We start from the raw sequence: 14,016 nt of genomic DNA on the forward strand, positions 1-14,016 counted from the left end.
CAAATAGTAACAGAATAGACACCTCTGAGATACGTCACACAACAACCCTTCCAAAGGGACTAAAACTTCAGTATAAAACCCTCCAAAAGAAACGCTCGCGCCAATCTGTTAAAACATTTTGAATCAGTCTCTTGTAACACTTTGAATCGTTCTGTTGTAACACTTTGAGCCGTCGCTCTATTAGATTTGCATAATAAATTTTATTATTGTAGTATCGGTGAAAAGGCCTAAGAAACATCCAGTTAACCATGAACAATGTCGCAAGAGCCGAAGTGCCGTCGGGTCTATCAATGTGTCGTCGGTCTTTTCAAATGTATAGTTTCGTAGGAAAGGCCTATGTGACCCTGGCTACGAGCGTCTGAGGAACACATGCGTGGTAGGCCTAGGAACAGACAAAGGAATGCTAGAACGGCCATAATGCTAGTTGAGAAGTCGCAGTGTGTCAGTTGAGAAGCGGCAGTGTGAGTCGAGAAGTCAGAGAGTGTAAGTGGAGGAGCCGGAGAGTATAAATCGGGAAGTTGAGAGCCGAGTACGATAATAAGACGTACGATGTTGTAATCGGTTTTTTGTATTGAGTATCGCTTGCTAAAGTAAACTTAACTCCGAATAAACGTGAAACGTTCGAACTGCGAAGCGAGGAGATCACCGGCGATCTATCACGGTTTCGTGATTTCTCGTGTCTCCGACGTGACAGGGGAGTTGATCGTTCGATTAAAGCCGCGACTGAATGAGAAAAACCCGCGTATAAACGTTCTTGACCAGGAATTGTTCGATACTGAAAATTTGTTGGAACAAAGAGGGAAAAGAATTGGATCATACACGGGAAAAAATTGTCACGCTAATGGAAGAGAACAAAGGTTTGAGGAGGAGAGTGAAGACGATGGAGGAGAAAGCGTTGGAGCTCCAGTGTGATCAGGAAGATTCGAGAAAGAAGCTGCAACAGGTGAAACACGAAGAGAGTTTAACGAGAAAAAAATTACAAAATCTCCAGAGCGATAAGGAAGCATTGTTTAAAAAAAAATGGACAAAATTCGTAAAGCTGTGCAGAAGAAACACGAACAATGAGCGTTCTTATCGACAGAAACAGGATGGAGAAAGCATTAAACGCCAAGATCACGGACTTGACAAGAAGCCTTCGGATTACTTCGAAGGAAAATGAAAGCTTACAAAATAAGGTAAACGAATTAGAAGGAGCCAAATGCAAACAAGAAACTACAAGCACCGCGAAGGAAAATGAGAATGCAATGCGCTCGCAGGAAGCGATGGAGAGGATGAACGCTGAATTACACCAACTCAAGGTGGACTTGGCAACTTCGAACGAGAGTCTCGATAACGCGAATCTCGAAAATGCCGATCTGAAAATTAAATTGCAACATTTTCCCGATGCTAAGACAATACTGGAAACGAACATTTTTCATCTAGAGTGGAAAAACAGTGTATCAAGTGTGTGCTCGTGTATCAAGTAGGCGCGGAAAAAGCTACAGCCGATGAACGACTGAGAGCTCGTCGATGTAAAATCCGATTACAACGAATTACACATAGAAAATTTGGAGAAAGAAAAGGGGCGATTAAGCGCGAATTTGACGAATATAAAGATCGAAAAGAAGCTGCTAGAAAAATTCGTAAATCACGTTTGCACCAAATGTGCCGTGTTTGAGGACGAAATTGATAAACATAAATTTGGACGCGACGGTCTACTCGAAGAAATCAGAAACTTTAGAACGAGCAACGAACATTTAAGTAACAAATCGGAAAATACGCAAACGGAATTGAACAGGTCCGGGAATAAAATAAAACGACCAGGGATTTGAAAACTCGAGACTGCACGGTGATTCGAACGAACTGAATTTAAAGTAAATTAGCTTCGAATGCCGCGTGCAAACCCTTCTGTTAGAAAAGAATCGACTCGCTACACGTATTAACTAGACAAGGACAATGTCACACTAAACGATCTATTGAAGCAAGTTAAGACGGTGAACGAACAACATTTCACTGTCGAATTAAACAAATTAAAAACTGATTACAGTAAAACGAGGTCGAAAAGCACGATTCTACGAACCACTCTCGACGAGGTAAGGCAAAGCAACGAGACGTTGAAGAAAGCAGGCGAGGAGCTGAACCTCAGACTGAATAAAATTCACAACGAAAGCAACATTTCGAGAAGCAACTACAAATTTTAGAGATGACGAACGCCACGTTGGGAAAAGAGAAAGAATCGTTGGAACAGGAGTATGTGAGCAGTTTACGATGCAAAATCTTCAAGATAGAAAACGGGGAAAAAAGGGGCGTATGGCGAGTTTGCAATAGCAAATCTGGCAAACGTTCGAATGACAAAACAAAATTAACGAAAGCGAGACAAGAGCTAAAGAAAGTAATTGTAGAAAACGAATCGTTAAGATTCGAGATATTAAACTTGAGGAGTCAGAACTTTAAAGTTAAAATGCAATGGGCTCGCACGAAGCATGAGCTTCGAAAGCAGGAAACTGAATTAGTAGAGAAGGTGAATATTTATTATAAAGAGATCGATAGCTACTCGAGTAATAGTACGAATAACGTAGGAGCAGTAACGCGTATCGGCCGGACGAGTGTATTATCCTTACGACAGGTTGACAACGGAACAGAAACCGAGAAATTAATGGAATCTGTGAACAAATTAAAAGTGCGGAGCAGTGCCCTCGAAATGGAGATAAATTCTCTGAGATGCAGCTTGGTTGTTAATTTCACGAAAGACGAGAGAAGGGAGGACGAGCTGCGAGCCGCGACTGAAGAACCTCGAGCATTGAAAACGGAATTGACGACACTGAGGGACGAAAAAGAGTCTTTACGGGCTGGACTGGATACGGCCACTTCGAAATTGGATCGGTTAGAATCGGAGAAAGCTGCTTTGAAGAACGAGCCGTATACCTTAAGGAAAATCAATTCCGATCTCAAACACAAAAGCAAGCGAATTACAGTACGCTTATCAAAAGTTGAAGAAGAAGAGTGTAAGATTCGATAAGTGTATCATAAGAGCGATTAAAAAAATAAAGAGATATTCGATGAGCGCGGATAATCTGGACGATCCGAGTGATTTGAAGGATCTTTTAAAAAAGTACATCTCGAGCGAAGAAACCTTTCATTCGATCCAATAGAGAATAAATATAAGATAATAATATAAATATAAGATAATAATAAATATAAGATAAAAAATCTTGTGATCATGTAATTCGATACAATCATTCCGTTAGTTGTAATAAAATAAATTATGTTGTAATAGAAATAAAGCATAAAATACAAAACGAAACTATGCATAGAGAAGACAATCGCAATATAGAGTCCATTTTTATTTCTAGACAATTTTTCTAGATTTTAATCTAATTTGTAAGAGAAATTTGGTCCAACCCTGAAAGAACAGCATTTCATTTGTTGCCACACTAGGGTTAAACTAAGGTTAGTTTTGGGTATTTGTTACCACTACAAGGGGGCCTACACCGAGCTCGTTACCTCCGGTCGTAATCAGCAAACCTCAAGAAGTTTTTTCCCCAACCGCATTCCTGCAAAGAGCCAAGTCTTCGCCTACCCTCTCTAACGAACGATAACTGCTCGAGATTGGTATCAACATCTGTCAATCACGGACAGATTATTGTATACGCTTCTTTTGTACGTCTCACCTAACATATTCGTTCATCGCTCACTCCTTTTTCATATTATTTTAATCTACGTAATATACATGTAATACCAGAGAAGATTTCCTCTCTGATAATACATATACTGACGAAGACGGTAAGAAGTCCTCTGAAAGAAGTACGGATCTGATTGCTTGTTTCTGACAGACTCGACGCAATCGTAAAATCAAACATGCCTATTGGCCGAAAGTATCGCATATACAAACAAAACAACGTAGGCAACGCGTGACGATGAGCGATGTAGAATGGTATATGCACATACCTAGTAAGTAAACACATACTTAGCTTCTTTATCCTGTGTCGCGGGGGATTCTTCCCATTTCCCTGCTGTACAATATATGTATTTATATATTATATAAGTATGTACTTACATACTTACACAAAGCATGGGACTTTGTGTCTCACGTTCTAAAATACCGATCTCGATTGCTTTTTTAAGCCCTCTGCGATTTGCTACGGTGAATATAGGAACTATCTGGTATTAGACTAAATCGATAACATCGCATGTGACACGAAAATGGTAAGGAGTTCAAAATAACTGTCGAAACAAGTCATGGGTCATGAGAAAGCATTGCATCGATTGCTTGCCACGTCTGTTCGGTATCTCGTCTACGATATAATGCTCAAAAGAGCGTAGATTGGAAAACATTTATGAAGATGTTAGTAAAGCATAAGACAGTCTAGAATTTCGTACAAAGATTCGTAAATGGTTATAAATTTTAACTACATCTAAATATAAAACTCAAAAATGAAATGTGGAACATTAAACTTATAAAATTAATAAAAAGTACTTATTATTGATTACACTTTTAAATTATATCTGAATTATATTTCGCTAATATAATATACCATAGATGCATTGAAAAGAAAACCCAGTCAGGATCGCAGCCAATTAGCTCATATTACTTGCCATATAATTAATAATTGTATCAGTTATACAGTTAATTGCTTTGCTGTATAGTGATACAATTAGTAATTATATATCAAATAATACCGATTGCCCGGATCTCACCGGATGCTACCCGCGACCCATCCACGAAATTTGATACGCAATGCTAATAAATATAAATCTACGCACTCGTATTTAAGCAACACGCAACACTAATAGCGAGAGATCCCAGTGCAACCATGTAGGAGGTAGATGAGCGATCACATTAGTACAGCTCTTGTAGCTGTATCGTGTGATCCAGGAGCAGTGTCCGACAAATACAGTCGGAGGGCATTTAGGCATTTTATAAACGCAACTCTACTTAACAAAACGCGATCATTCATTATCGCAACGCTAAAGGGAAAAATTAATAGAACTCACGATGGTACAATATCGCAACGCTAACTTTTAAAGTAAATTCAATGAAAATTACTATTTACTACATGAAAAAACTATTTCAAATATTCTAGTATTGCTACTTGCAATACTATAAAATTAATTGAAAACTAACATTTTTATAATCTAATTTTAGATAATAGAAAACAGGATAAATTCTAAAAGTTCACAATAAAAATTGCAAAAGACAATCCCGATATCGTAATTCGCAACTCTAAAGCAAACGCGATTATCATTTTATCGCAACTCTAATACAACCCGTAATTAATTTGTCGCAACACTAATAAGAAAAATCGCGATTTGCCCAATGGGACGATGGACCGATATATACGTCGGCCAAAAAAGCATACTACTACTACTACTACCACTACCACTACCACTACCACTACCACTACCACTACCACTACCACTACCACTACCACTACCACTACTACTACCACTACCACCACTACCACTACTACCACCACTACCACTACTACCACTACTACCACTACTACCACTACCACTACTACCACTACTACCACTACTACCACTACTACCACTACTACCACTACTACCACTACTACCACTACTACCACTACTACTACTACTACTACTAAAAATACTAAAAGCGAGCATAGTGACAAAGTAGTAACAATAATGACATTCCATGCTCTGCATGACCCAGAGGATGGGGAGTCATTCGTAGTTGCCCTCTTGAGTGGCAGTTTGCCGGGCCTCTTCGGCTTATAGCCTCTTCTTTCTTCGGGCGCAATGCCCGCTGAAATTTAAATCTAAGCTCGAGACTTCACAGCAGTGATCGTTGCCCACTCGCATGTGCATGCTCGAGCGATAAATGTTCGTTTCGAGCCCACTCGCGACCGCGACCGCGAAGTTCGAAAAATTGATAGGCAAAACCAGAGACGAGAGCATGCTCTACCCGTGCCAGTTTCACCGTCGATTTCTCAAATTAGATTTCCAGAAACAGGTTGGTCACACGAAAACGCGCCTACCCGACCGGAGACTGTGCCAACCTGCCCGGCCCTACCTACTTATAATTAACAGACACACCAGAAAGTATACTACCTATCCTACCTAATCCTACATTTAAAAAATGGCAAAACAAGCACACCAACGCACTCGCTCCACGGTTCTCACACATAACACCCGGGCGCAAGAGCCTACACTAGAGAGAACGTCCCGGGACGCCTCCGACACCCGAGCTTGACATACAACATGCACGCTCTAATTTACGTACCATTTTCCTGAAATCGACTGGCGAAGGTTAGTGACCATTGCGCAAAACGTGATAAAACACGTCTAAAAAAATTATATCGTTAAAATAAATGTACTGGAATTATAATCATAATTTACAGCAATATTAACAGCGTGGTTACACTTAATCGTGTAGATGACATTACCATGAATTGCGATTGTATTGATACATAAGTTGAATTAATATATGTCTCAACATTTTTAATATCATAAGTTGCAGCGAATGAGAAAAACGACGCAATTCCACAGCCTAACCACACACACACAATGTGGAAAATACGTCGTGCACGATACACTAACACATCGTCAGTCGCTGCGAAATTATTACATTACTTAATTCTAGATCATCGTGCCCAATGTCTTTCTCCCATTCAAGTAGCGCCTGGGCACGTGAATGAGGTCCTGACAATGGGCACGGAAAGGGTTAAATCTGAAAATCCTGATCTAAAAACATAATTAGTTCGTCTAATTTGTATTTAACGGACCAACGTTCTTTAATTTTATATTTTATTACTTCGTTTCGGATTATGATAACTCTATTTTATTAATTTACTAAATTACTGAAATTTTAATATTATCCAAAAAGTAACATTAATGGAAAAAAGACTAAGATTTGATGAAATGGAATAATTGACTAAATTATTACCAAGATAGAAATAATCTCAGGCAATCTCTTCGTCAAAGCATATTTCCGAAAATGCAGAGGCAGCGTCCAAAATTATTGCTTTGATTCAAAAATCGACCTGCCGCGAAGTTTCTTCTTGCACATAAAATTTCACACATTCTTGTACCGACAAAAAATGAATTTTAATTCATATTTTAAATTCTACCGATGTTTATAATATCTAAAGTCAAATAAAAGAAGTGACTTAATATTGTATATAATAATATTGTATTTTGTACAAAAGAGAAAATTAAATTGAAGATTATTTATTGTATCGTATATTGCATGAATCGTCATTATTATTGAGTGAAAATTGCATTTTTCATAGCAACGAAATCGGAGAGCATCCAATTTCTCCGCTACAAAATGCTCAAACGAAATCGCTTCGATATCTCTTATTTATACTAAAATTCATTGCTTAAGATTAAGTATATTTATGTCATACAAGTATATTCGTCTAGATATTTGCCTTTTGCAAATATTTATACCAAATACTACTATACATATTTGTAAGTACCACGAATATATTCTCAAATCTATATATTTAAATTAATTATTAAAAGACTAATTATTATAATCGCGATGTGCAAGAAGACCTATCCTGAACTAATAAATAAAGATAAAAAAAAATGTTACTACTCATGGGTATAAAAAATACCCGCGGTCACTATGCTCGCAAAAAATTCTACATAATACAACCAGTCACCCGTGCCGATTCGGACCTTTCATCCTACGACATGATTGGGTGACCCGAGGAACAGAAATGCATGTGACTCACCATTAGAAGCAGAGAAGCGGTGAACGTTACTATCGATACTGCACTCTCTCAGCAAATATCAACAGGAAAACTAACATCAAGCAGGAACCGTTGAAAATCCAATAGTGGAAATGGAGGTTGTGAAAAATCTGTTACAAAACAAAACACGATGAGTGATCGCTGATTATTTGGAAAGTTGGAGATTATGAAAAATGGAAATTTATTACATTCGTAACTTTATTAATAATAAAGATTGAAATTCTAATAAACTTCAATAAATGTAAAAACTGAAACTCTAATATAAAAGTTTAAAATCTAGAAATCAAGAATCTAATGATTGTTTAAATATATTAGTCATTTGTTTTATAATTTGGTATTAAGACTTTAACACTTTTTTTATTTTAATAGAAGAATAATCTTATAAAACCCTAACCTATGAAATTTTCAATCAAATTGTATTTCTTAATCAATAGTATTCAAAGAAAAATATACAGAATACATACATATTTCAAGTATGATATGTAAAGTTACTTACATTCTTGGCTTCCCACTGTTGGAACATTCCCAAAGAAGGCAAAGAAGTTCAATCTGTGATATGTCTATAACAAAACATAAAATATCATTAATATCGTTAATACACAATAACAAACATGGAACTTTAGCAGTAATAAAGACTAAATTCTAATAAGTATGTAAATTTAAACTCTAACATAATAGTTTGAGAACAAAACACTGAGAATTCAGTAATTTTTTATGTGTATTAGACAGTTTTATTGTACTTAAATGTTAAGACTTTATTTCAATTAAAAAGGACATTTACAGCTTTCTAAATTATCAATCATTTTTATTGTATAATTAACAATAATTCAAAGAAAATATAAATAAAACAAATTGAAATACAATATATAAAACTGCTTACAATCTTGAGCTCCTGCAGAGGCTTTGTCCTCTTGAGAGATGCACTGGGCCTAATACTGAAAAAGAATGTTCAAAAGAATATAAAATAAGACTACGTTATCGCGATCGCTAAAATTATAATCAGCGAACAAGAACTCTAATATCGCGTACAAATTTGATTGATAAAATTTTATTATTTTCGCATGTGACATTTGGTTGAATTTAATCAAAACTATCGTGATTTACATTATCGTGAGCAACTGCTTATACCTTAAGTGAGATGTAATCATTTGCAAAAATTATACTGCGAATGTTCGTTATTGGAATACAAAATATACACTTCGCTAATACACTATAGTCGCGTGTTATAAATATTTCAAAATATTTGCAATAATTAGAAAATTCACAACTAAGGATACTTAAAGAATACTACACAACGCGCGCGAAACTTTGTTTTGAAGTATTTGAGTCTAACAGCGCGCCATCTTTATGAAAAAAATATAAGCTACGAAGTTGCAATATATGACGTTAACTGTAGCAAATTCACATAATATAGCAAAAAAATTTGAATTCTACAAGTGAATGTTACAATGTCTATCGAAATAAGTTAAAACTACACTAACTGTCTGCACGAAACTATCGTTAAATTATTAGGAATTCTATATCGCGGATTACATTGAAACAATAAGACAATTTGTTAAAGATTCGTTTGAAATAAGCAAATGATTTCATATCTTCGAAATAGAACAATGGTTTATTTAATCGTCTTTACTTTCATCTTGGTATTCCAAAAAATTAAGAAAGTATCTATTATGAAATATGTATTAAATATATTTTAAAATAAATATAAATTGTATATCAAATGTTATCCATGCTCGAATAAAAAGACAATAGAATCGTTCGCGCATAGCTGCCTTGGTTAAAATAAATTAAACATTACCAAATTTCCATGAAAATTCATCGGATTGATCATTAATCGTCGTTGTATCCACATATCAATATTCCTGTTATTTCTATATTATCCCTGCTATAAATCAATAACCTGCACAAGAAACAACTAAAAGTTAAAACAAATGTATAAAATAATTAAATGAAAACACAATCAAACTCAAATTTTGTTATAAAAGCTTACGATAGAAGTTACCGGTAACAGTATCATTAGTAAATGGACGACTTGGTTTCATTACCTTAATGTTCGATGAATCGTTAAATGAACGTGTATTAATCAAACGATATTAATAACCAGATATAAACGATAATAAAAGAAATTAATGAAGAAAGCATGCCAATAGGTTAGAATACGTTACATACCTAACGCAACGCGAAACATGTTATCTGCATGAAATGTAAACGACTGAATAACTCCTTATACATTAATTTCGCTGAGCAACATCCTAAGCGGTTGGGGAAGGAGAGGGGGACGCACGAATCGATGGCACAAGCAGGTACGCGGTTGAACGATCTACACAAAAAAATATATATACATCTACAAAAACATTCATATGTGCAGTAAGTGCTGCGTGGAAACGAATCTATCCAAATTTCAAACAAAACATACATCATATTCATATACCACACAATGATTACATCGATCCTTATAAATAATTCGTACAATAATTAGTAACCCTACTGGCAGCCTTCGATATCAAAGACACATTTGTCCAACTTGAAATGAGAGATAGAAAATGACACTGACAACTGTATATACAATTTCGTGTCTCGCAAATGGAACATACGAGTCGTTATACTAAGCCGTTTAATATTCTATTGTCGCGACACTAAACTTTTGAAAATATCGAAAAATTATAAACTCCGAAATGCCTGAACTAAATTTCGCTTAAAGGTAGAGAGAAGCCAAAGAGAAACTCACGATCAATCAGAGAATAAAATAAAAATCGCGGCACGAACGAACGAGTTAGCGATCTTTCGAAAGAATCAATGGGCTCACGCGATACACTTCTGTGCACAAAATAAGCCCCAGTTTCAGCGGGAAAGGATAATAGAATTTTATTTTTCGTTCCAAGATGGATAAGTATCATTGCACAAAATGGAGCCACAATGCACTTAACATAGATATAATTAATTAAGACTAAAACGCACGCATCCTATGGTGTCCCACCGTGTCCAACGGTGTTGTAAATTAATAGTTTAAACGTAATAAATAAATGGTTTAAATGTTATACATTAACAGTTTAAATACAATAAACTATTAGTTTGAATGTTGTAAATCAATAGTTTAAATGTTATAAATTAATAGTTTAAATGTATATTAAAAGCGCAAATGTTATAAATGGAATATTTAATTCGTAAAAGTTCTTCGATCTTCACGGTACGGAAGGTCACACACAAATGAGCACGCGCGCGAGTCGTATGTTCCTTATATACCTAATGGCATACACTTGGTTTTTCCATTATAACACAATCAAATTTAATAATTTTTTAATTTTTATTGCAAACTGATGCCTTCAACAATTTATTACAATAACCATTTTTTACAATTTTTACACTTTTTATACTTTCTACGCGCTAAAAGTAAATTTACACTTATATGGTACTAGTTTTTGTCTTAAAACTGTGTTAATTTATGCTAAATGCCAGTTTATGACAAAAATAATTATACTACAATAGCGAAACTTATAGCCAAAATAATGTAATAAAATTTATAAATATATGATTTATGCAATATTTCAATTTGTAATAATTATAGTGCATTATTAAATGCACATAAAGATGATTTTATTCGATTAAATTATTTTTTAAATTATTAATTATATGGAAAAAGAACGCATCAAATAAAAGTTGTAGATCTAGAAAAGTTCATTTAAATTAAAACAGAGAATGATTGATACCTTAAATTGCGAAACAGAATCAGAAAGCGTAAAGTAAATACAATTATTGCAAGTCGATGAAATTCCTGACATTTTTGAGAGAGGTATTGAACAATTCGTTTCCATCCAAAATAAAGCTTTTTTTTAAGATTTGGATGCGATTACAAATTCTCCAGACAAAACCATCAACTTGGTATGAAAAAAGAAAATTTATTAAAGAGCTGGAATTCGTGAATATATAACTGTAAATTGTCAATGATACGGAAAAGGGAGGTGTTTCCTAATCGTACAAAAGAAAATTATTTGTAAAAGGATAAAGATAAAAATGAACAATTTATTTTCCATTCAAACTTTTTTCCTCTTATTACACATTATTTACCAATTTTCATTACAACAAATTTACAATTGTGCAGCTTCCTGGTTTGTCAAGAAATTTCTGAAATTAAAAAAGAATAATCCTTTAAGATCGAATGTAAAAGACATTTTTCTAGGCTTTATTGATAAAGATTATTAAGATCATTAAGATTTATATTTCAAAGATTAAAAACATAATTTTTGCGATTTTTCCGGAGACTGTTTGACGCGCGAAAAAAAGTAATAAAACATAAAAGATTTTCCTTCTCTAGATCTACAACTTTCATCTAACGTACTTTTTGACATAATCAATGACTTAGACAATAATGAAATAAAATGGATTTTATGCTCATTTGAATAGTTATTTTTGTTTAAGGACCCAGAGGCACGCTTTCTACTTATCCAATTACGTTCAAGTTCTGTACAAATTGTTTTATTATTAATTGCAACTATCCCGAGGGTGCCGCTAAAAAAATCTTGAAAAAAATTTTCATTAAAAGCGAATTAGAGCCTATTGGTTATCGAAAATTTCAAACCGGTCTCTTGAATATGCACTTAGAAGCGAAGAATCCGAATCGGAAACGTAAAAAACGTACTTAGGAGCCGAAAGATCCTAAGGTTACCTTTAAAAATGTGTTTGAATGTCGGAAATTCCAAATGTAACATAAAAAACGTTAGCAAGACCCAAAAATTTCAAACGTAACTCATAAAAGTATATTTGGAAAACACAAACAAAAATTTGTTTCAATCACCATTATAACATTTTCTATAATAATTGACAATATTGAAAAACATTCTTCAGTATATGTTTATTCAACGTTTTATGATACAACATGCAATACCTTATAGACGCTAACATTACGAAAGGATTTAATGATTTTATAGATTATAGACAACGGTGCACTACACGTAATCGAATAGCGTTTTACTAATATTTCATAAGTAAATAGTACGATGCTTAAATTTGATATGATAAAATGTCAGTGAATTCATTTTGGTATAAAACAGATATTCTAAAAAGAAAAAAGCAAAAACAAATAAACATAGTGTAGATATTATTTTTAAATTCGCTTTAATTCCTTTCATTCTTCTATGTATCATTTAGATTTTTATAGCGAATAATATGATAATCTTATGGATGTGTAGATATCAGTGAGATATTAGAATAGGTTCAAGTTATACTAATATAAATATAAACAGTGAACAGAATGTTCGACTTATGGTAATTTGAATGCAACATCAATGGTATCGTTGCTATTATTGCTGAACTGGTGGAGCCATTGGAAGACTTGATGCATTCACGTTTGACATGGCTTTACTAGGTCCTAGCAAGACCTGCTTCTGTTGCGTCCGTTGTACTTCTTCCATTTGTACTCGTTCTATCTCAAACAATATAGGTGCAAATAAAATAGCAGATGAGCTGAAGAATACCCATGCTGCTGAACATGAATACACATATAATCCTACAAAACACCAAAATGTATCATTTATTTATAATGTGACATTGAATATCTGAAATTAAAGAATACAGACCTTTCATACAATTGCATAAACAAGAGCCGATATTATATCCCACGTTTCGTACTTTTTCCGGAAACATTTCCGTAAGTCCCAATAATCGTTCTGCCAAGCTTTCATCCTAAAAACAAACTCAAAGATACTGCATTTTTCATAGCGAAAATTTAATATCATTAAGCCGCAACACGGAAGCATGATTCGTAGGAAACAAAATATTTGGTTAATTCCTGAAGATTAATTATGGTTGCTATCCGTAAAAATAACGACACGTAATAATGCAAAGTTTCATTTATTTATCACATTAATACGTAATCACTGTATATCAAAATCGAATACCTCTTCGTCATCCTCATCGTCAGGAAGAAGCGATTTCACTTCGGGAGAATGTGCGTCGCTACTACCCATGCCGCTATCCAATTGCTCTACTTCTTCGACTGAAGTCATATCAGAAAATAATTGACGATTGATAAACGAATGAACGATGTGCTTTATTTTCATGAACTAAATTTTAAAATTCACCTTCTTCTACTCTGGACATCATAAATTAAGATAAATATTATATGTATGAAAATTCACACCAATGTAAAGCAGATACAGAACAACTCTGATTTTGCTATGGTCGTGGAGGTTTCTAAATTGTATTTAGAATGGCGCATGTTCAGATGAATATCTGAAAAAAGTCCCTAGACAATTTTTAAAGTATAAATCTCTATATAGTTCCTAAGAATATATAGATGCATTGTATATTTCTATTT

The 14,016-nt window shown here is 34.3% G+C and overlaps 2 protein-coding genes across 2 annotated transcripts in view; both read right to left on the reverse strand.

The window, feature by feature from the left end:
• LOC117232512 (hemicentin-1-like) overlaps positions 1–9,956 on the reverse strand; it is a 103,204-nt gene extending 93,248 nt beyond the window's left edge. The window contains exons 1-4 of the mRNA XM_033491901.1: positions 9,873–9,956; positions 9,502–9,603; positions 8,200–8,263; positions 7,686–7,813 (exon numbers count right to left, since the gene is read on the reverse strand). The gene's annotated coding sequence lies outside the window, so the exon portion shown is untranslated. The remainder of the gene's footprint in view (positions 1–7,685; positions 7,814–8,199; positions 8,264–9,501; positions 9,604–9,872) is intronic.
• A 2,002-nt stretch (positions 9,957–11,958) lies between these two features.
• Positions 11,959–13,941, reverse strand: LOC117232631 (mitochondrial import receptor subunit TOM22 homolog). The gene is made up of 4 exons (XM_033492135.1): positions 13,781–13,941; positions 13,598–13,695; positions 13,277–13,382; positions 11,959–13,206 (listed from the first exon to the last, which is right to left on the reverse strand). Exons 1-4 carry the CDS (start codon positions 13,800–13,802, stop codon positions 13,001–13,003), a joined length of 432 nt encoding a protein of 143 aa, XP_033348026.1. The 5' UTR covers positions 13,803–13,941; the 3' UTR covers positions 11,959–13,000.
• Between the last annotated feature and the right edge of the window lie 75 nt (positions 13,942–14,016).

Source organism: Bombus vosnesenskii, unplaced genomic scaffold (assembly GCF_011952255.1).
Source record: "Bombus vosnesenskii isolate JDL3184/JDL3185 unplaced genomic scaffold, Bvos_JDL3184-5_v1.1 scf7180000013289, whole genome shotgun sequence".
Taxonomy (NCBI): domain Eukaryota; kingdom Metazoa; phylum Arthropoda; class Insecta; order Hymenoptera; family Apidae; genus Bombus; species Bombus vosnesenskii.

Bases quoted from the DNA above. Each gene is read 5' to 3' on its own strand.
- LOC117232631 (XM_033492135.1), bottom strand. From the start codon at position 13,802: ATGATGTCCAGAGTAGAAGAAG. The intron at 13,383-13,597 runs GTATTCGATTTT...GTTTGTTTTTAG, and splicing joins ACGATGAGGATGACGAAGAG to GATGAAAGCTTGGCAGAACG. The intron at 13,207-13,276 runs GTCTGTATTCTT...GGTGTTTTGTAG, and splicing joins TTTATGCAATTGTATGAAAG to GATTATATGTGTATTCATGT.